Raw genomic sequence first — 21908 nt, 5'->3', positions numbered from 1 at the left:
CTGATGAAGTCCTTCACTGTCTTGGCAGTGTGTTTTAGGTCATTGTCTTGCTGCATGATGAAGTTTCATTACATTTCTCTGTAAATTGGCAGACGTTTCTGTAGACTTCTGAATTCATTCTGCTGCTACCGTCATGAGTTATATCTTCAATATAAATTGATGCTTGATCGATGAGCTTGTACGTTTTGGATTATGAGCAGATCCTTTCTTTCTTTCTCCACACTTTGGCCTTTCCATCACTTTGGTAGAGGTTAATCTTGGCACCAGAATGTCTATGGCTCATCTCTGTATTCCTTTGTGAATTCTTCTGTCCTTCTGATTCTTACTGCTGATGAGTGTCACCAGAGTATCTTGTGGTTATGGCCTCTGTATTTCTGCTCCCGAAGTCTTCTTCAGACGGTGGATTGGTTTTGGGTTTTTCTACACAGCTCTCACAATGTTTCTGTAATCAACTGCTCTTCCTTGGCTGACCTGTTCGATGTCTGTACACCAGTTATTTCTTTTATTTAAAAGACATTCTAAACTGTTGTATTGGCTATGCCCAACGCTTGTGCAATGACTCTAATCGAAAGAAGTGGAATGTTCTGCAATGGCCAAGTCAGTCACCAAACCTGAATCTAATTAAGCATGCATTTCACATGCTGAAAACAAAACTGAATAAACTATATAAAAAGTGATGTAATTCTTACAGCGTTCACCGAATTTTGATGTAAATGCACTCAAATTAAAGCTGAAAGTCTGCACTTTGATCTCATAGTCATTATTTAATTTAATTGTTGTATATAGTATTAGTATTGTTAATTAAACTGTTGAATTGAACTGAACTGTAGATAATAAAACATACCTTCTCTGTCCAGGTGGCTTGAGAGGTGGTGACCTGCCGCAAGCTGTCCAGCTCAAATCGGCTCCTGACACAGCCCTGGTGCATGTCCACCTCCAAAATATAAGCCTGGTGTACTCTCAGGAATAGCGGCTCTGACTCCTTTCTTCTGCTAAAATCCTCAATCTCAGAGAGCACCCTGACCAGCATAGGCCTACACAGGTCCACTGAGGAAACCAATACAGGAATAAACATTTTAATGCTGTCTTCCAAAACCTAACATAAGCACAACTGAAGAATAGAATATCTAATATCTGTGTGTTTTCAATATATACTTTCTGAAAACTATAGAACGAACTCTTTTTTCATGCATCTCAAACACAGGTTATAGCATTTTAAATTGTGGCTACCCCCAAAAGTGAAATGGAAGAAAACTAAATTTAAAGATTTCATTTAAATTCCACTGCAGTGCAGGTGAATCACAGACACTTTAACAGTCAATATCTGATTACAAACTGATGTTTCACTATGGCACATAACTTGATCCTGACTACCTAACTTTAGGCCTAACGATCACTTTGTAAAGAAATCACACTTAGCAAGGTTAGGCAGGCCAAACATTTTTATAGCCTCATGTGTTGAAAATCTTAAGCTTATTCATGAGGAGTCTAAATCCAGAATTCTGCACATCTACTCTGCAAAAACAACTTTAAAATGCTATACAAATAAACTAAAATTTAAATGCAGAGGTACAGCAAGACCAGAATTAAGTGAAAATCAAGATACTTATACAATGCACATTTAAGGTTTTTATATACTCATTAGCAAAAGGGAAGAGGAAAGGGGAATAGGAAAGCACTATGACTACTCCTGGACCAGGATTAGTAAATAGTGCCATAAGAGAATGGAAGTAGACAAACTTTCCACTGAAACTTTTGACAGATCCAATAACAAATGATTACAATTAAGTCCCACACAGACCTCCAAGGTCCTCTTCTTCTTCTCCAAATGGTGGATCAGTGTAGGCCTTCTCTGGAGGCTGTGGGTCTCCTAGACTTGTCTCTAGGGTAGACTCAGCGTCTACAAAGCTGTGGCCTGTCCACTTCAGGGTAGATTCAGTCTCAGGCTGAAAGCCCAAGATCTCTTCCTCTTCTCTTTTTGACTCAGAGGATAGCAGTGGGACAAGGTGAGAGTCTAATCTGGGCATGGTGCAATTGACTTTGGGTTGTGGAGGTGAAGGGTTGCAGTGGTTTTCAGCAGTCAGCTGTGTTACGAGTGTGTCCACCCTGGGGACAGACACATGGGCTGAAGTGCCATGAAGATGATGCTGGTAGCGTAGCCAGTCCTCACCCATCTGCTCCCGGAAGCTGTCCAACTTCTCAATGTCCTTCTGGTGGCGCAGGATGATGTCTTTGTAAAAAGGAAAAGAAATAGTAGGGATAGTAGAGATGTTTCCATTCAATGGTTTGCATTAATTGCATCAATAAGTGTTTTTATAAACCACTCATATGTGATGGAGTGATAAGTTTACATCATTATTAGAATACCATCATTTGATCATTCTAATTAGTATGCCAAAAATGTATACCACCATGTGTGCAGACAACTTGGCAAACAGATTTTGTTATATTGCTAAGCATGTATGTTTTGTGAAACTCAGAGTGACACTCCATGTACTGACATTATTGGCATATTATTATTGTTGTACTATCTAGTATGGTAGGATATGCTTTAGGTCGTAATTATGGAAAAACCGGAACCACATTTGCTACAACACCATTTACTTACATGTTTCTGGCATCTCTGCTCATCGATAGACCAACTTTTTACCTTATACAAAATCTTGTCAGTTTTGAAAACTATTCAACATAAAAGATGATGATGTATACATAAAACATTATGATGATGATGATGACGATATCTGATATCTTAATGTAATTATTTTTATACTTTATAAGTATAGTTAAAAAAAAAAGTATAAGTACAACAAAATCAAGGTCAAGGATCTTGAAAGAATGAATTGCTTATTGTTAATTTTTGGCAACCAATATTCTTCATTTGAAAAAGTTTTGTTTTATGGATATAGATTTACCATAAAAATTCTGTGAAGCTCATGTGCTAAACTTGGTAGTACTTAACTGTTTCTGTCCTAAATCTTGTTTTCATAGGGCTTATGTTGTCAGGAGTCCCTTCTGTGTTTGAGGAGCCTGAAGTTTCAAGTCCTTAGAGCTGCTCTTAACATTAACCACCACACTATTAACTGGCACAAAACATGGCACATCTTTAGAACTCACCTTGCAAAGAAGATGAACTAGGCTCTGTATCACTGGGTTCTGAGATGCTAGCTGTCCTCACCTTCACCTTATGCTGCAAAAGAGCACCAAGAGAGGAAGAAAAAAAAAACAAACTTACACACAAACACACATCTATATATATCTACATGTATGTATGTACATATACATACATATATATATATATATATATATATATATATATATATATATATATATATATATATATAAACAAGGTTTGATATTTTGTGAATGCTGAGATGCTTTTCTGCTCACCATGATTGTAAAGAATGCTTATATGAGTTCTATATCCTTCCTGGCAACTTTAACCAATCTGGCCATTTTCCTCTGACCTTTCTTATCAACAAGGCATTTCCACCCACAGAACTGTCGCTCATTCAGTATTTTTTGTTTTTTTGCACCATTCTGTTTAAATGTTAGAGAGTGTTGTGTGTGAAAATTCCAGGAGATTAGCAGTTTCCGAAATACTCAAACCAGCCCATCTGGTACCAATATCCATGTCATGATCAAAGTCACAGAGATTACATTTCTTTTTCATTATTCTGATATTTGATGTGAACATAACATTATATACACACACATACAGTCAGGTCCGGAAGTATTTGGACAATGACAGAGTTTTTGTGATTTTGCCTTTATACACCACTACAATGGATTTGAAATAAAACAATCAAGATGTGATCGAAGTGTAGACTTTCAGCTTTATTTTAAGAGGTTCTGCAAAAATATGGCATTTACCATTTAGGAATTACAGCCATTTTCAACAAAGTACTTCCATTTTCAGGGGCTCAAAGGTATTTGGACAAAGTGATATAATTGTAAATATAACCATAATTTTAATACTTGGATGAAAATCCTTTGCAGTCAATGACTACCTGAAGTCTGGAGCCCATGTTCTCAAAACTCAAATTCTGAGTTTCCTACCCGAAGATGCTTTGCCAGGCCTTCACTGCAGCCACCTTCAGTTGCTGCTTGTTTGTGGGTCTTTCTGCCTTCAGTCTTGTCTTCAGTAAGTGAAAAGCTTGCTCTATTGGGTTGAGATCAGGCAACTGACTTGGCCATTGAAGAACATTCCATTTCTTTGCCTTCAAAAAGTCTTGAGTTGCTTTCACAGTATGTTTAGGGTCATTATCCACCTGCACTGTGAAGAGGCATCCTATCAGTTTTGTAGCATTTGACTGAATGTGAGCAGAGAGTATAGCCCTATACACCTCAGAATTCATCTTGCTACTTCTGTCAGCAGTCACATCATCAATAAACACCAGTGAGCCCCTTCCATTGGCAGCCATACATGCCCATGCCAGAACACTGCTTCCACCATGTTTGATACATGATGTGGTATACTTTGGATCATGAGCTGTTCCTTTCTTTCACCATACCTTTCTCTTCCCATCATTCTGGTACAAGTTAATCTTGGTTTCATCAGTCCAAAGAATCTTATTCCAGAACATGGGAGGCTTTTTTTTTTAGATGTTTTCTGGCAAAGTCTAATTTGGCATTCCTGTTCTTGAATGTTACCAGTGGTTTGCACCTTGTTGTAAACCCTGTGTATTTACATTCATGAAGGCGTCTCTTGATTGTAGATTTTGACAATGATATGCCTACCTTCTCCAGAGTATTCTTGACTTCTGTTGATGTTGTTAAGTGGTTTTTCTTCACCAAGGAAAGGATTCTGCGATCATCCACTTTAGTTGTCTTCCGTGCTCTTCCAGGCCTTTCGATGTTGTTGAGCTCACCAGTGCTTTCTTTCTTTTTAAGAATGTACTCAACTACTGATTTGGCCACACCTAAGGTCTTTGCTATCTCTCTTATAGATTGATGGCCTCCTTCACTTGCATTGAGACTTCATAGGGAGCTCCAGTTGAACAGCTGCCAAATGCCAACTCAATACCTGATATCAACTCCAGACCTTTTATCTGCTTCATTTGTCTTGAAGTAATGACAGAATGGACCACACCTGGTCAATTTGTTTGTTTGTTTTATTTGACAAAATTTAAAACATATTACAAAAAAGTCCAAAAAAGACTAATTCATACTCATTTCAAAACTATCGAGGATAAAATACACAAAAAAGCCATCGGCTTATTTCCATCGTGGTCCTCGAATTAACTTCTTGTCAGTCAATTGTCCAAATACCTTTGAGCCCCTAAAAATGGAAGTACTTTGCTTAAAATGGCTGTAATTCCTAAATGGTAAATGCCATATTTTTGCGGAACCTTTTAAAATAAAGCTGAAAGTCTACACTTCGATCACATCTGTGAAGCAGCTTCCTATCAGTTTTGTAGCATCTGGCTGAATGTGATCAGAGAGTATAGCCCTATACACCTCAGAATTCATCTTGCTACTTCTGTCAGCAGTCACATCTGTGAAGCCCTGAAGCATGATGCTGCCACCACCATGCTGCACCATGGGTGTGGTGTTCTTTTGGTGATATTCTTTTTTTTTTTTTTTTTTTGCACCAAACATACCTTTACATTTATGGAATTATTATCCCTTTTGGAATTGAAATAACATATTTTGCCACATGGTTTGGGGAGATTGTTTGTGGTGGAGTTGAGCTTGGACATTTTTTTTTGTGAGAAAGGGCTTCTGTCTAGTCACCCTACCCCATAGCCCAGACATGTGAAGAATATGAAAGATTGTTGTTTCATGCGGAGAGTAATCAGTACTTGTCAGATATTCCTGCAGCTCCTTTAATATTGCCATAGGTCTCTTGGCAGCCTCCCTTGTAAGTTTTTGTCATGTCCTTTTATAAATTTTGGAGTGATGTTCTGTTCTTGGTGACGTCACGTGGAGCTCCATTTCCTCTATTTGATGGCCTTTACGGTGTTCCATGGTACAGGGGTGTGCGATATTGAGAAAAAATTATCTCAATAATTTCTGGGATTTTGTCAGTAACAAAAAGTAAATGATATTTTGCATTCTTCAAAAATGTATTTGTAAAAGTCTTATATTGTACTAGCTCGTTCTTGTTAATAGGATATTAACTGCTGCTTACTACATGGTGTTTCTCCAAATTTCTCACCAAAGGCAATATGACGCCTGTGTTCAAAATAAAGGAAGGCTCTTCCAGTTGTTAATCCGTAGTGTACTGACATTAGCCCTGCTTTCTGCTCTCATGCAAATCATGCAGTCTTCTTGCAGACCTTGGCCTTAATGATGTTTCCTGTGTGGCCACCTGGGAAGTACGATATTTGCAAACAATAGCTTTGCAGTTGCCAAGTTTCATCAATGAAATGCACCGTCAAAGAGAGGTATGACTCGTATGACTCGGATGTTCTGCTTGACCATAAACCAGTTGTTGTGGCAAAATGTGAAATCTTCTGCAGTTTATGCACCAGAGTTTGGCAACATGAATCATACAATTTAGGCAGAGCTGTTTGACTGAAATATTTTCATCTAGGCAGTAGGTACCTTGGGTCTAAAGTATTCAAGTATTCTCTACTGCTTGAATTGGCACCATGTCTTTTGCTTTGTAATGGTGACAGCATTTGTTATGTCTTGCCATCTATTGATTTTCTTGTTGTAAGGTACTTTTTTGTTGAATGATTCCGCTAAAGTTTGGCGAGTGTGTTTTTGTGCTGGTGCCTTGGCTGGTTTAGGCATGTTGTGGACAGAGGATTCCTGAATCTTTTCATATTCTTCATATACTGTGCGGTGGTTAGTTCACAGATGGTGAAACAAGTTAGTTGTCGAGCTGTCTTTAACAGCAACCAATTTCTGACATAGTTTGCAAATTGCCGTCTTTTAAACAAAATCCGTCTTTTCAAAGCCAAACCACCTCCATGCGAGTGTGGATGACCCACGTCTAGTGAATAATCTAATGACGTAGATTGTGAGGCTGGTGGTGTCTGTATTTTGTCTCCTGGCGCTGTTTGCTCAGTCATTTTTAACTTCAGTCATGCATTTTTAGGCAGCTATGCTAGCTTAACTTGCACACTGCATTCTAATAGGCTACATCATGCAGTGAAAGCGTGCACTCTCAATTCACATGTGCAGTAGTCTATCCTACTAGGTTACATCATGCAGTGAATGCATGGACACTCAAGGCGGTTTTTTTGATTGGTTTTTGCAAAGTGAGTGACATACTCAGTAACGTCTGCTCGCACATTGTTAACACAACAATTAAGATATTATTATAGACAATGAATATCTCGCACACAACTTATAATATTTCTTTTATACCCCTCTCCTGATCGATAGCTTTCAACAAGTGAAATACCATGCATGCTTTGTAAACTCTTTGTGGACCATGGCTTCAGCAGTCGGATGAAACCAAGAAGATATGAAGAAAATCCTACAGAAACAGCTGATCTTTATTTGGGGTTAATCAGTAAAATTTCATTGAAAACAGCTGTATGATAATTACTTTTGAACATGAAATATTTTTGAACATGAAATTGAGATTGGTTCTGAACATTCTGAACACCGCCACTTCCCCAATTATAAAAAGGTATGCAAACTTATGCAACCAGGTTATTGTAACTTCTTATTTTTCACTAAATGTTTCTGATTGTTTTTCAGACATGATTTATCTTTTTCATTTTTTTTACATCACAAAAATGATATTTAAACAAGAGTATGTAGACTTTTTATATCCATCGTATATACCCCGATCAGCCATAAAATTAAAACCACCTGCCTCATATAGTGTAGGCCCCCAAAACAGCTCTGACCCGTCAAGGCACAGACTCCACAAGACCTCTAAAAGTGTGCTGTGGTATCTGGCACCAAGAGATTGGCAGCAAATCATTTAAGTCCATTAAGGTGCAAGGTGGTGCCTCCATGGATCGGACTTTGTTTGTCCAGCACATCCCATAGATGCTCGATTGGATTGAGATCTTGGTAACTTGGAAAGCAAGTCAACACCTTGAACCCTTTGTCATGTTTCTCAAACCATTCCTGAACATTTTTTGCAGTGTGGCAGGGCGCATTACTCTGCTGAAAGAGGTCACTGCCATTACAGAATACTGTTGCCATGTAGGGGTGTAAAAGGTCTGCAACAATGTTTACGTAGGTGGTAGGTGTCAACGTAACATCCACATGACCCAAGGACCCAAGGTTTCCCAGCAGAACATTTCCCAGAGCATCACATTCCCTCCGCCAGCTTGCCTTCTTCCCATAGTGCATCCTGGTGCCATCTCTTCCCCAGGTAAGCAATGCACACGCACCCGCACTTCCACATTATGTAAAAGAAAACGTGATTCATCAGACCAGGCCACCTTCTTTCATTGCTCCATGGTCCAGTTCCGATGCTTATGTGCCCATTGTAGGCGCTTTCAGCGGTGGACAGGGGTCAGCATGGGCACTCTGACCAGTCTGCGGCTACCCAGCCCCATATGCAGCAAGCTGCAATACACTGTGTGTTCTGACACATTTCTATCATAGCCAGCATGAACTTTTTCAGCAACTTGTGCTACAGCAGTTCTTCTGTGGGATCGGACCAGACGGGCTAGCCTTCGCTCCCCACGTACATCAATGAGCCTTGGGCGCCCATGACCCTGTCGCCGGTTCACTGACTGTCCTCCCTTAGACCACTTTTGGTAGATACTAACCACTGCATACCCCACTGAAACACCCCAGCAGACCTCTCTACGAACATGCTGTGTAGTGAGCAGTTATAGTGAGTAGGTGGGAAGTCTTTGGCTTTTGCAACCTCACCTTGGATTTCCTCCTGTAAACTCGAGTTCCTCCTGATTCAATGATAGACAAGCTGTCACTCAACTCTCCTCCTCCACTCGACATGTCCTGTGCAGTTTGCTCAGGTGCCATGGCAACTTGGTGTGTTTGGGACTGCTGCCTGGGTTTTGGCAAGACCTGCAGAGTCATATACAAATCTGAAAATCAGATTTTCAGACACTTTTCACCCACTAAACACAGTGGAATGCAGAAAACCTCATTAATATTATAAATACTCCATCAATCTGCAATGACAAGCTCAGTCAAACTATCGACCCATGTTTTAAAAACAGTTCAAGTGCCATCAACCAACTTAAAATACAGTTACATCCAAGTAATATATAAAAAAAATCTAACTGCTTACTGCAAGCTCAGTGGCAGACAATGTAGAACCATCCAGTTGAAGCTAAGAGAAAAACAGACAGGTAACAAAGGAAATCTATACTAATTAACTACTAAATAATTCTGTGGATGTCAGTGAAAACAAAGCATGTATAAACAAACAGTAGCACATGCATGTACACACTCCTCGGAAAGCAGCTTGTGGAGAAAGGTGACGCACGGTTGAGTTTCTGTGTGTTTTTTGGAAATACAGAGGGTTGCCTTCTAGAGTTAACTGTAAGCAGATAAAAAACAAGTTTAAACACAACAATAACAATAAAACTATAACAACATCCACTGAAGACATTTGGGTTTAAGATCCAAAGATGAATATGAGACATTAGATCTGAGTTTCAGCTTTTATTTTCTGATATTTATATCAAATTCAATTTTTAATTGATCAATTCAATTATTGAAGGGAAAAAGTTATCCAACACCAACTACCCATGTGTGAAAAAGTAATTACTCCTTAGTAACTCAATCTAACAACTAACCAAATTTAATTGAATAACTGGGTACAATTAGAATAGACACACCCAGGCTTTATTACTGCCACCCCTGTTAAGTCAGTTACTGAAATAAGTCAGGTTGATTATTCTTTTGACAGTGACACAACTTGCCTCTGTACACCACCACAATGATTTTGAAATGAAGCAATCAAGATTATGATTGAAGAGTAGACTTTCAGCTTTAATTCAAAGGGTTTAACAAAAATATTGCATTAACCGTTTAGGAATTAAAGCCATTTTTACGGAGTCTCTCCATTTTCACAGGCTAACATATTTATAATTATTAAGATTATTTTTAATATTGGATGCAAATCGGGCAAATGACTGCCTGAAATCTGGAACCCATGGACAACACCAAATGCTGAGTTTCCTCCCTTGAGATGCTTTTCCAGGTCTTTACTGCAGCTGCCTTCAGTTGCTGCTTGTTTGTGAGTCTTTCTGCCTTCAGTTTTGCTTTCAGTATGTGAAAAGCATGCTCAATTGTGTTGAGGTCATCAGACATTTAAGAACATTTCATTTCTTTGCCTTAAGAAGCTCCTGGGTTGCTTTCGGGGTATGATTTGGGTCATTATCCATTTGTACTGTGAAGCGGCGTCCTATCAGTTTTGCAGCACTTGACTGAATCTGAGCAGAAAGCATAGCTCTATACACTTCAGAATTCATCCTGCTACTTATATCAGCAGTCACTTCACCAGTTACCCAGTTCCTTTGGCAGCCATACCAGCCCATGCCATAACACTTCCCCCACATGTTTGACAGATGATGGTATGCTTTGGAACATGAGCCTTTCCTTTCCTTCTCCATACTCTTCTCTTCCCATCATTCTGGTACAAGTTATTCTTGCATCAACTAGCTGACCTTTTTTTTTTTTTTTTTTTTTTTTTTTTTTAAACAAAGTCTAATCTGGCCTTTCTTTTCTTGAGCATTACCAGTGGTTTGCATCCTGAGGTAAACCATCTGTATTTACATTCATGAAGGTGTCTCTTGATTGTAGACTTTGACAATGATATGCCTACCTCCTCCAGAGCGTTCTTGACTTTGCTAGATGTTTGAAGAGGTTTTTCTTCAACAAAGAATAAATTCTGCATTCATCCACTTTAGTTGTCTTCTGTGGTATTCCAGGCCTTTTGGTATTGCTGAGCTCACCAGTGCATTCCTTCTTTTTAACAATGTACCAAACCAAATTGTTGGTTTTAGGGATAAATAAATGTAGGGATAAATTCACATATTCACAATATATTTTTTGTGAATCCATTTATTTCTGTAAAGCTGCTTTGTGACAATGTCCATGTTAAAAGCGCTATACAAATAAAATTGAATTGAATTTGGCCACTCCTAAAGTTCTGCTATCTCTCTGATAGGTCTGTTTTTTTTTGCAGCCTAATAATGGCCTCCTTCACTTGCATCAACCCCTCTTTGGACCGCACAGTGAGAGTTCCCATGAACAGCTATCAAATGCAAATTCAACATGAATCAACTTCAGACCTTTTATCTCCTTAATTTTTCATGACGACAATAATGACGAAAAACAGGCAGGGACTCTGTAAAAAATGGCTGTAATTCTTAAATGGTTAATGCAATATTTTTGTTTAACACCTTGAATTAAAGCTGAATGTCTACATTTCAATCAGATCTTGATTGCTTAATTTCAAATCCACTGTGGTGGTGTACAGAGACAAAATTATAAAAATTGTGTTACTGTCCAAATACTTATGGACCTGACTGTATATCATTCTGCAAAAAATTACAAAGCCATTTCTAAGGCTCTGGGACTCCAGCAAACCACAGTGAGAGCCATTATCTCCGAATGGAGAAAACCTGAAACAGTGGTGAATCTTCCCACAAGTGGCCAGCCTGGGATTGGGCAAAAATAGTATCCACAGGAGAGAGGTGAAAACTACTGCTAACCAAGAGGCTCGGCTCATGTTTCAAAACACTTTGATGAACCCCAGGACTTTTGGGATAATGTTCTATGGACCGATGAGTCAAAAGTGGAACGAAGACCTGGGTCCCATTACATCTGGCATAAAGCTAAAACAGCATTCCTTGAGAAGAAAATCATACTCAAATTTCATACTCAAATCAACACTCAAACATGGTGGTGGTAGTGTGATGATGTGGGGATACTCTGCTGCTTCAGGATCAACTTTCCATAATTGAAAGAAATCATGAATTCTGCTCTCTACCAGAAAATCCTGATAGAGAATATCTGGTCATCGGTCAATGAACGGATGCTCAAGCAAATTTGGTTTAAGTAGCAAGACAACATTCCGAAGCACAAGAGCAAGTCAACCTCTGAATTGTTCAAAAGAAACAAAATTAAGGTTTTGGAGTGGCCTGGTCAGGCCTCAAAATCCTGACTTCAACCCCACAGAGTTGCTGTGGCAGGACTTAAATGGGCAGTTAAACCTCAAAAGCCCTCCAAAGTGGTTGAATTAAAGCAATTCTGAAAAGAAGAGTGGGCCAAAATTCCTCCATTGCAATGTGAAAGACTGATATATCCAGTTATAAGAAGCATTTGGTTGCAGTTGTTGCTGCTAAAAGTGGCATAATCAGTTATTAAGTTTAAGGGGCAATTAATTTTTCATATGGGTGAAATAAGTGTTCCGTAACCTTTTTGCTTCACCAAATGAAGATAATTTAAAACCTATGTTTTTTTGTTTCCCCATGTTATCCTTGGCTTACTTTACATTTTGTATGAAGATCTGAAACCCTTTAATGTGACAAATACACAACAATAGCAGAAAGCACTGCTCATATACTTTTTCATAGCACTGTGCAGTATGTATACACAGACACAGTCTTCATTTTAGGCACATCTAAGTTATCCCTACATTCAATACTTTTTCACCAGGTACATCTAGCATAGCAACAGTCTGTAAGTAAACATTACATTCAATCCTACTACTCGGACTAATCAAATGATTTCTCACCATGTTGAGATTATGCAGAAGGGAGAGTGGAGCTAGTTGAGTGTGCTCCATTAGCAGGTTGTACGCCAGGTCAAGACACTGAAGAGAAGATAAATGCTCCACTCCTGCAGTCAAAACATCAGTTATGGTCATTTGAGAGTTTTTTATGTTGGCTTGACAAAGCCAACATACTGCTCTTCCTATCAAATAATTATAATAATAATAATGATAGTAATAATAATAATAATAATAATAATAATAATTACTATTATTATTATGTTGGCTTGACAAAGCCAACATACTGTTCTTCATAATCTTCTTCTGCTTATTATTTTTATATTTTTTTGGTGTGGGCTTGACAGAGCCATCATTCTGTTCTTCTTTATTAGGGGTCAAGCACCGATGGTGCTGGAACCCTTTGTTTTTGTTTGTGTTCTTATTAGGGACCAAGCACCGAAGGTGTGTATAAACACCTATTGTGTTTGTTAGTTTTCTTCTTCTTCTCCTTCTCTTTCTTCTCATCTTCCTCCTCCTTCTTCTTGTTATTATTCTACGCTGGAAGTGTATGGCAGCCCCTACAACCGTATGGAAAAAGTTGTGAAATGTGGCACTCTGATTAGACATAGTGCCCATAGTCATTTCATCAAGTTTTGGCTCCAACCCTGCAAAAAGGGTTGCAAAAAGGCAGAGCAGCAGCTATAGATGTAGGATTTGTTTAGAGTCAGATATGGGCTGCAGACTGCATTAAGACCTATTTTGCCCCCTCCTTTTTCCACTGAGCAGCACTGAACCAATTACAATTTACATCTGTTTCTTTTTTTTTTTTTTTTTAAACCATAAGGCACTTTGCCATTTTTCTTCAGCAGGAGCTATAAAAGATATCAGGGTGGAGGCGGGTGCTCAAGGTACCTTACCCTGAGCCAGATTACTAGTTCCCAATCACTTATAGAGATAGCCATTCTTTCCCCCTTTCTTTCACTCAGTCACTGACTGTTTAAGCCATGTTGGAACTGGCTGTGGGTCTGGGGTTCTGTCCCTTACTTCACTCTAGCTGTTCCTATTATTCTGGTCTTTGTGGTGTTTCCAGAGAAGGGACCAATGTAGACAATGGGTGGTAGCAGTTGAATTGCCAGCCAGGGATGTGAAAAAAAGTAAGGCTCTTAGCTGTTTATTTATTTATTCATTGATTCCCTCACTTAGGCTCTATCCCCAACAGAGCCCTGGCCATCTCTTAGGCCAAACCATAAAACAGCCAGCTTTGCAACAGCCAAGCCCACAAACATAAGTAGAACTCATCACTGTTCCTCTCCACAGAAATCTTTAGTAAAAGGTGAAAGATTCATGTGTGAATGAAGAGAAAACTGAGCTACAAACCAAGAAGGCCCAGGCCTCCGAAACGCTTTTGGAAAGCTAGAAAGCTGGCCCAGGGTAAGGTGGCTTGTGCCGACGTCGTAGTGCCAATGGGTCAAATTTCAAGGTAATTTCATGGACTAGCCTTCACTCCCCATGAGCATCAGTGAGCCTTGGGCGCCCATGACTCTGTCGCTAGTTCACCGGTTGTCCTTCCTTGGACCACTTTTGGTAGGTACTAACCACTGCATACTGGGAACACCCCACAAGGCCTGCCATTTTAAAGATGCTCTGACCCAGTCATCAAGCCATCACAATTTGGCCATTGTCAAAGTCTCTCTAATCCTTACACTTGCCCATTTTTCCTGTTTACAACACATCAACTTCGAGAACCGACTGGTCACTTGCTGCCTAACATATATATATATATATATATATATATATATATATATATATATATATATATATATATATATACACATACAGTCAGGTCCATAAATATTGGGATAGTGACACAGTTTTGGTAATTTTGCCTCTGTACACCACCACAGTGGATTTGAAATGAAGCAGTCAAGATGTGACTGAAGAGTAGACTTTCAGCTTTAATTCAAGGGGTTTAACAAAAATATTGCATTAACCATTTAGGAATTACAACCATTTTTTACAGAGTTCCTCCATTTTCACAGGCTCAAAAGTAATGGGACAAACTAATATAATCATAAATATTAGGATTATTTTTATTACTTGGAGGTAAATCCTTTGCAGTCAATGACTACCTGAAGTCTGGACCCCATGGACATCACCAAATGCTGAGTTTCCTCCCTTGAGATGATTTGTCAGGTCTTTACTGCAGCCATCTTCAGCTGCTGCTTGTTTGTGGGTCATTCTGCCTTCAGATTTGTCTTCAGTAAGTGAAAAGCAGCTCAGTTGGGTTGAGGTCAGGTGACTGACTCGGCCATTTAAGAACAGTTAATTTCCAAGCTCTTGGGCTGCTTTCACAGTATGTTTTGGGTTGTTATCCATCTGTACTGTGAAGCGCTGTCCTATCAGTTTTGCAGCATTTGACTGAATGTGAGCAGAAAGTATAGCTCTGTACACTTCAGAATTCATCCTGCTACTTCTATCAACAGTCACATTATCAATAAACCCCAGTTACCCAGTTCCATTGGCAGCCAAACATGCCCATGCCATAACACTGCCTCCACATGTTTGACGGATGATGTGGTATGCTTTGGATCATGAGCCCTTCCTTTCCTTCTCCATACTTTTCTCTTCCCATCATTCTGGTACAAGTTAATCTTGCATCAGAACTGGTCAGGCTTTTTTTAGAGGTTTTTTAGCAAAATCTAATCTGGCCTTTGTGTTCTTGAGTGTTACCAGCGGTTTGCATCTTGAGGTAAACCGTCTGTATTTACATTCATGAAGGTGGCTCTTGATTGTAGACTTTCACAATGATAGGCCTACCTCCTCCAGAGTGTTCCTGACTTGGCTAGATGTTGTGAAGGGGTTGTTCTTCAATAAGAAAAGAATTCTGCAATCATCCACTTTAGTTGTTGTCTGTGGTCTCCCAGGCCTTTTGGTGTTGCTGAGCTCGCCAGTGCATTCCTTCTTTTTAAGAATGTACCAAATTGTTGATTTGGCCCTCCTAAAGTTTCTGCTATCTCTCTGATATGTCTGTTTTGGTTTTTCAGCCTAATGATGGCCTCCTTCACTTGCATCAACACCTCTTTGGACGGCATATTGAGAGTTCCCATGAACAGCTACCAAATGCAAATTCAACACTTGGAATCAGCTCCAGACCTTTTATCTCCTTAATTTATCATGATATAAGGACGAAACAGGCCACAGCTGGCCATGAAACTGTCAGTCAATTGTCCCATTACTTTTGAGCCTGTGAAAATGGAGGAACTCTGTAAAAAATGGCTGTAATTCCTAAATGGTTAATGCAATATTTTTGTTAAACCCCTTGAATTAAAGCTTAAAGTCTACGCTTCAGTCACATCTTGACTGCTTCATTTCAAATCCACTGTGGTGGTGTACAGAGGCAAAATTACCAAAACTGTGTCACTGTCCCAATATTTATGGACCTGACTGTGTGTGTGTGTGTGTGTGTGTGTATGTATATATATATATATATATATATATATATATATATATTATACTTTATCAGATAGTGGAGAATGCTGCTCAGGGAAGTAAAGGGACCAGCATGATGGTTGCATTTTGCCCTACATCTAAAAAACTCTAAGTTGTACACTCAAAATTCTTTTTGCCTCTTATTCCTTGGCTTCTGGTGAATTCAGCTAGACCCCACCTATTAATTTTTACTATGATGTATTTTTTGTTTTTTAATTTCAATAACATGCAAAACCTACTTTTGCAAACTAGTCCTAAGATTTTTGATCAATCTTCACAAACTTGGTGTCAAACTATTCAGGAGAGTGTGAAGCTCAATGGCATGGCTGCCACATCAAGCAATTCTAATGAGGTGGAGCAGTCTCTTAGCATTCTAAGAGCTGTAACTCGAATGCTTGCATGCATCCAAATGAAACTTGAAAGAATTATACAGGACAAGCATAATATGCAAAACCTACTTTTGCAAATTAATCCCAGGATTTTTGTCGCATTGTCAAAAATCTGGTGTCAAAATATTCAGGAGAGGGTGAAACTCAACAATTATCATAAACGTTGACATTTATAAGCAATATGGCCACCATATGCCTATAAATCCAAATGGGGCTGAGCTGGCTTACTCAAACAGTTGCACTTCAGGAATAACTTTATGAAATTACACAAAAATTTTAAACCAATGTACCAAAAAAGATTCTAAGGTGATTAGCAAAGTTTGGGGCATGGTCATCCAAACAGTTGGGGCTGAGGTCAGATAACTCTCTCACATGAACCCAAATCCAATTCAGCTGAAATGTGGTATGCGCTAATGTGTAAGTGGCTTATTGATCATAACATAATTACCTAAAAAAAAACAAGGCCACCATCAGCCAACAGATTTCAACAGGCATTTGACAAGGTTGCCACTGAGCTATGATCACATGAATACTTGGTTCAGGTACAGACTCACAACTATCTGATGCAATGTTACTTAAATTGGCCACTGGGGGAGCTATTCATGTTTGTGCTTGCATATCTCTTGGAAAATAAGGTGTCTGGTGAAATTTCCGGTGAAACCATGGTCTATTGCTGAAACTACAGAAAATTGCCTTTTGGACCATTTAGTCACACCCAATCTAAATGGCTAAATGGTCCAAAAGGCAATTTTTCTGTAGTTCCAGGCTTAATCAGGCTAGAATGAAGCTAAAAAGAAATTTCTTTCTACACCTTCTTTCTGTCACTGTATTCACTTCGCAGTTCCAGTCTAGGTCAAACAGTATTCATGCTGTCAATTAGTCAAACAGAAAGCCTGGCCAAATCATATTTCATGGCCACATACAGACTACCAATGCAGCCCAACTTGATATTAAATCCTTGAATAGTTACAGGAACAATATGATCTGGACCATTTTTTGTTATTTAACAAAACTCCGGCTCTGTAAAATGCATGGAAATAACTGCAGCTATTGCTGATCATCAAAAATTTTATGTGTTGGTTTCAACATAAATCTATTTTATATTTCACTTATGACCCTCTCCAGTGCTCTCACCATTAATGCTTTCCAGTTCATTGTGTCTGAGAACCAAAGTGACCAGTCTTGCTCTAGTGTTCAGGCCGAACTCTGGTGCCCTCCGCAGGTTGTTGTAGGCAAGATTGAGATGTTCGAGCTCATAGAGTGGCTGGAGACAACAATATCATATATTATACAGTGTTACCACACTCCATGTAAAATACAGATTATACAATGCAGAACCTCAGATTAAAAACTAGACCAAAAACTGAAGCCTGCCTTCAGGAATTCGGCACATTCCCGGATCTTGTTATGGCTTAAATCCAGTGACTTCAGGACATTCAACAAACTCTGAAAATTGTTCAATGCAAAATCAGAAACATAGAGGAACAACCAACACTAAATCAAACAACTTCATAATTTTAATTCGTACCTACAATGAGGTAGAGAAGCATTGTTCCTTACCAGGGATTCATCAAGACAGGAAATAAAGTTATAGCTGAAGTTCAGAGTGTGAAGTTCTATCCAAGGCAGAGCAGTGCTGAGATCTCCTCCACAGAGTAACAGTAGCTCCTGTAACACAAAGTAAAGTACAGTACACTTTAGAAATCTGGACTATGAGAGCAATCATTTGTATGTTAATATCAGAAACAGATACCTCCAAAGTGTTGAGGCTTTTAGAGCAGATGAAGACCTCCAACTGAGAGTAGACACCACGTAGCCCTTCCAGACAGTGAGGGGGAATTCTTTTCAGCTGGACCCACACACCAGGTAGCCCAGTTAGTGGTACATGAAAGAAAATATAAATAAAATAAAACCACACATTCATTTAGAATGTAAAATACAATGGTTTTTGAATTATTTTTGCTCTAATTTCATTTATTTTTAATCATTTACACATTTCAAAAATACATTTATGAAAGGTATATAAAGAAAATATACAAGCATTCACTACTTGTAATACTTGCAAACTACATTACTTTGCATGCAATTTTCATGACATTTCTATGATACAGTTAATACATTGTGCAAAGTATTTTAATGAAAAATTCTGACATCTAATGGTAGCTCACCTCTAAGTGCTTGAGAGACTTAAAGGGGAAAATTTTCACAATGGACTGCAGTCTTGCCCCAGGTGGATGTACAAGCTGTGTTTTAGCACAGAACATTAATGAAACATTGACAACAACTCTGTGCAGAGGTTCTTTTAAAATCTCAACACAATGTAATCTGCAGGGAGTCCCAAAGGTCTCCATACATAGAAGAAACTTTTACACTTTTTTTTTTTTTTTTTTGCAAAATGTAACTTTATTTACAAAACATCCTCTACATGATTGTCATTTCTTTGTAAATGTACACAGAGTCATCTCTCCCACTCATGATGAACTTGTGTTAACACATCTGGTGTTATGCATGTATTTTGCAATGCAACTTTACGCTCAAAAAGCACAAGTGGATGTGATGGTCAGGTGACCATTTTAATCATTAAAACAAAGCTGTCATGGTTCTCCACACATAATTATTACATGAACATTATTTAAGCCAAACATTATTTAAGCCTTCTATTCCTGAACTTTCCACCGACAGACCAGATTAGATTAAAGTTGACATTATTTACAGACCTACTTCTGTACTGGGGGAAAAAAAGAAAACTATTCTTTTGCATGTTTTTGAGTGATAACTCATAGCTGTGTACTACAGTGTTAAAATGTAGAGCTCCTCCAGCAAAATGCTCTGTGTAAACACCTGACATGATTGTGACTGCCTGGCTGCATGAATCTACAGTGTTGGCTAGCCCCAGCCCCGGCCCCGGCCCGGCTTCTTCATACCATACTGCGTATATTCCTTACGACCACTGATGGTGGTGTTGCACTTGGTTCTAAAAGCACAAAAGTCCAAAATAATCTGTCTTAAGACACGAGCCAAAAATGAATGGGGAGTTTAAGTGATTACTACTATTTATTCATGACAAGCGTAACAAAGATTACTTTAATTAGTATTCCTTACATTTTACAAAATTTTAAAGGTTTTTATACAATATATGGATTATACACCCTGTCTGAAGAGCTTCCTTTGCTGCTGTGGTAAGAAAAAAAAAAAAAAAAAAAAAAAAAAAAGTTCATGGAAGCTTACTAATCCCATACCTTGAGCGAGATGGTCTTCTGTAGCATGTCGAAGAGAAACTGCACCTGGAGTAGTGAGGTGGTATCAGCTGGGTGTGAGGGCAATGCCAGGAAGCCGTGCTGGTGTGTGCGTGAGATCAGGTACTGTTCAAAGAGATGTGTCAGATGCTGCAAGCAAGTCACCTGCAGAGTCAAAGTGCTTGAGCCATCCAACACAAATTCACCTAAGAATGAAAGACAGAAAAAAAATTTTTAACACTCAATGGACAAAACACAGATTGAGTTCAGTGCAAGGGAAGGAAGAGGACAGTACCATTATTCCGCAACAGTGTGGCAAGGCTGTGCACAAGCGTGGACTGACTGTCCTGGGTAGCAGACATCCTCAAGGACTTAACTGCCATTAAAACCAAATGTGGAGAAAATACACATCTCAATCAACCAAATGTGGTTCACATGACAGATGGAGAACATGATGCAATCAGGTTGGTGATCAGTTTTTCCTCAGTACAAGAAGAAATAATTTAAAATTGTGATTTGGAAAAATCAACTGTCTTTTCATTTCTTCGATTTCGGCTTCCTGCAATGCTTACAATACGAAACCACAACACACCCAGTTCTAACTATGCCAATCTGGACCAGTGTATTTCAAATGTCTGTTAAAACATATTGTTTCATTTAGTTTTAAACTAACCATTTAACTGACAATACGAGATAAATCAATTATGTATCTTTTAACAAATAAACGCGTAATATCAGGTAAACAAGACAAAAACGTCAATTAATGGATGGGACTGCACCGTTAATGAAACCACTGTATTAAAAAAATTATTTGTTAGACAAAATAGATTCCTGTCATTTCTGGTTAAATTGAAAATGTGTACATTTTCGTTTTGATTTAAAATCCCATGCAATGTTTATACAACAATATAAATAAATACGGCTCTCTATAGACGACACGTTACCTAGCTTACTGCCTCCACAAACAAATCAAACTTTGCTCGTCTATGTTCCTTTTCTTAAAAGACAACGCTGGTTACCTTCTTTGTCAACCAAGACACAATCTGTGGACACAACGAAATCAATATTGAGAAACGTTACAATGTGAGAAACATTGCTCTAGTTACGCTACTTTCCGCTCCAGTTTCACATTGTTGATACGTTGTTTGACACTTACTGCTTCCTGTCATGTGAGCAACACGCCATATAAACGTACGGTGGCCTGGACATCCCAAACTGGTGACATATGTCGAAACGCCAACTGACGCTCAGTGTGAGAATTAGTTGTCAGCTGTAACCAGTCAATATGTTAATATTCCAGTTTTACCCAGTATATACCTCACGATATAAAATCACACCTTTCAGATATCAAAAGGATAAAGTGATGATGCTATAATTTAGTATTTTATACCATTTTTAATCAAAGCTGATTTTGTACAGTTGTGTATGGCGGCTGACAGGGCCACCGCGCTGCAACGCAGAGCTGCAAATACTGAAAATGCAGAGAACACATGCAAATACTGAAAATGCAGGAAACACGTGCAAATACTGAAAATGCAGAAAACAAATGCAAATACTGAAAATGCAGAAAACACATGCAAATACTGAAAATGCAGAAAACACATGCAAATACTGAAAATGCAGAAAACACGTGCAAATACTGAAAATGCAGAAAACATGCAAATACTGAAAATGCAGAAAACATGTGCAAATACTGAAAATGCAGAAAACACATGCAAATACTGAAAATGCAGAAAACACACGCAAATACTGCAAATGCAGAAAACACGTGCAAATACTGAAAATGCAGAAAACACGTGCAAATACTGCAAATGCAGAAAACATGCAAATACTGAAAATGCAGAAAACACATGCAAATACTGAAAATGCAGAAAACACATGCAAATACTGAAAATGCAGAAAACACGTGCAAATACTGAAAATGCAGAAAACACATGCAAATACTGAAAATGCAGAAAACACATGCAAATACTGCAAATGCAGAAAACACGTGCAAATACTGCAAATGCAGAAAACATGCAAATACTGAAAATGCAGAAAACACGTGCAAATACTGAAAATGCGGAAAACACGTGCAAATACTGAAAATGCAGAAAACATGTGCAAATACTGAAAATGCAGAAAACACGTGCAAATACTGAAAATGCAGAGAACACGTGCAAATACTGAAAATGCAGAAAACAC

The 21908-nt window shown here is 38.6% G+C and overlaps 1 protein-coding gene and 1 non-coding gene across 3 annotated transcripts in view; both read right to left on the bottom strand.

Moving 5' to 3' along the window:
- Positions 1 to 20899, bottom strand: part of stk11ip (serine/threonine kinase 11 interacting protein) — a 40066-nt gene extending 19167 nt beyond the window's left edge. The window contains exons 1-15 of one of the 2 annotated variants that reach the window (XM_026945566.3): positions 20744 to 20899; positions 20020 to 20100; positions 19728 to 19930; positions 18657 to 18731; positions 18242 to 18337; positions 18049 to 18156; positions 17863 to 17934; positions 17623 to 17752; positions 12635 to 12738; positions 9338 to 9427; positions 9176 to 9217; positions 8794 to 8949; positions 3115 to 3187; positions 1802 to 2230; positions 845 to 1047 (exon numbers count right to left, since the gene is read on the bottom strand). In XM_026945566.3, coding sequence (XP_026801367.2) covers positions 845 to 1047; positions 1802 to 2230; positions 3115 to 3187; positions 8794 to 8949; positions 9176 to 9217; positions 9338 to 9427; positions 12635 to 12738; positions 17623 to 17752; positions 17863 to 17934; positions 18049 to 18156; positions 18242 to 18337; positions 18657 to 18731; positions 19728 to 19930; positions 20020 to 20086 — 1848 coding nt within the window. In that variant the 5' untranslated portion in view covers positions 20087 to 20100; positions 20744 to 20899. Of the gene's footprint in view, positions 1 to 844; positions 1048 to 1801; positions 2231 to 3114; positions 3188 to 8793; positions 8950 to 9175; positions 9218 to 9337; positions 9428 to 12634; positions 12739 to 17622; positions 17753 to 17862; positions 17935 to 18048; positions 18157 to 18241; positions 18338 to 18656; positions 18732 to 19727; positions 19931 to 20019; positions 20101 to 20668 lie in introns of both variants that reach the window. The other variant, XM_026945567.3, reaches the window with a different exon arrangement.
- Positions 13868 to 13982, bottom strand: LOC113545978 (U5 spliceosomal RNA). Its single transcript, XR_003404681.1, has one exon. It is a non-coding gene; the product is annotated as a U5 spliceosomal RNA (small nuclear RNA).
- Positions 20900 to 21908: the final 1009 nt, after the last annotated feature.

The sequence above is a fragment of the Pangasianodon hypophthalmus genome, chromosome 2 (assembly GCF_027358585.1).
Source record: "Pangasianodon hypophthalmus isolate fPanHyp1 chromosome 2, fPanHyp1.pri, whole genome shotgun sequence".
NCBI lineage: Eukaryota > Metazoa > Chordata > Actinopteri > Siluriformes > Pangasiidae > Pangasianodon > Pangasianodon hypophthalmus.
Note: the sequence above shows the minus strand (reverse complement) of the source record. Positions and strands in the feature narration are given on the sequence as shown.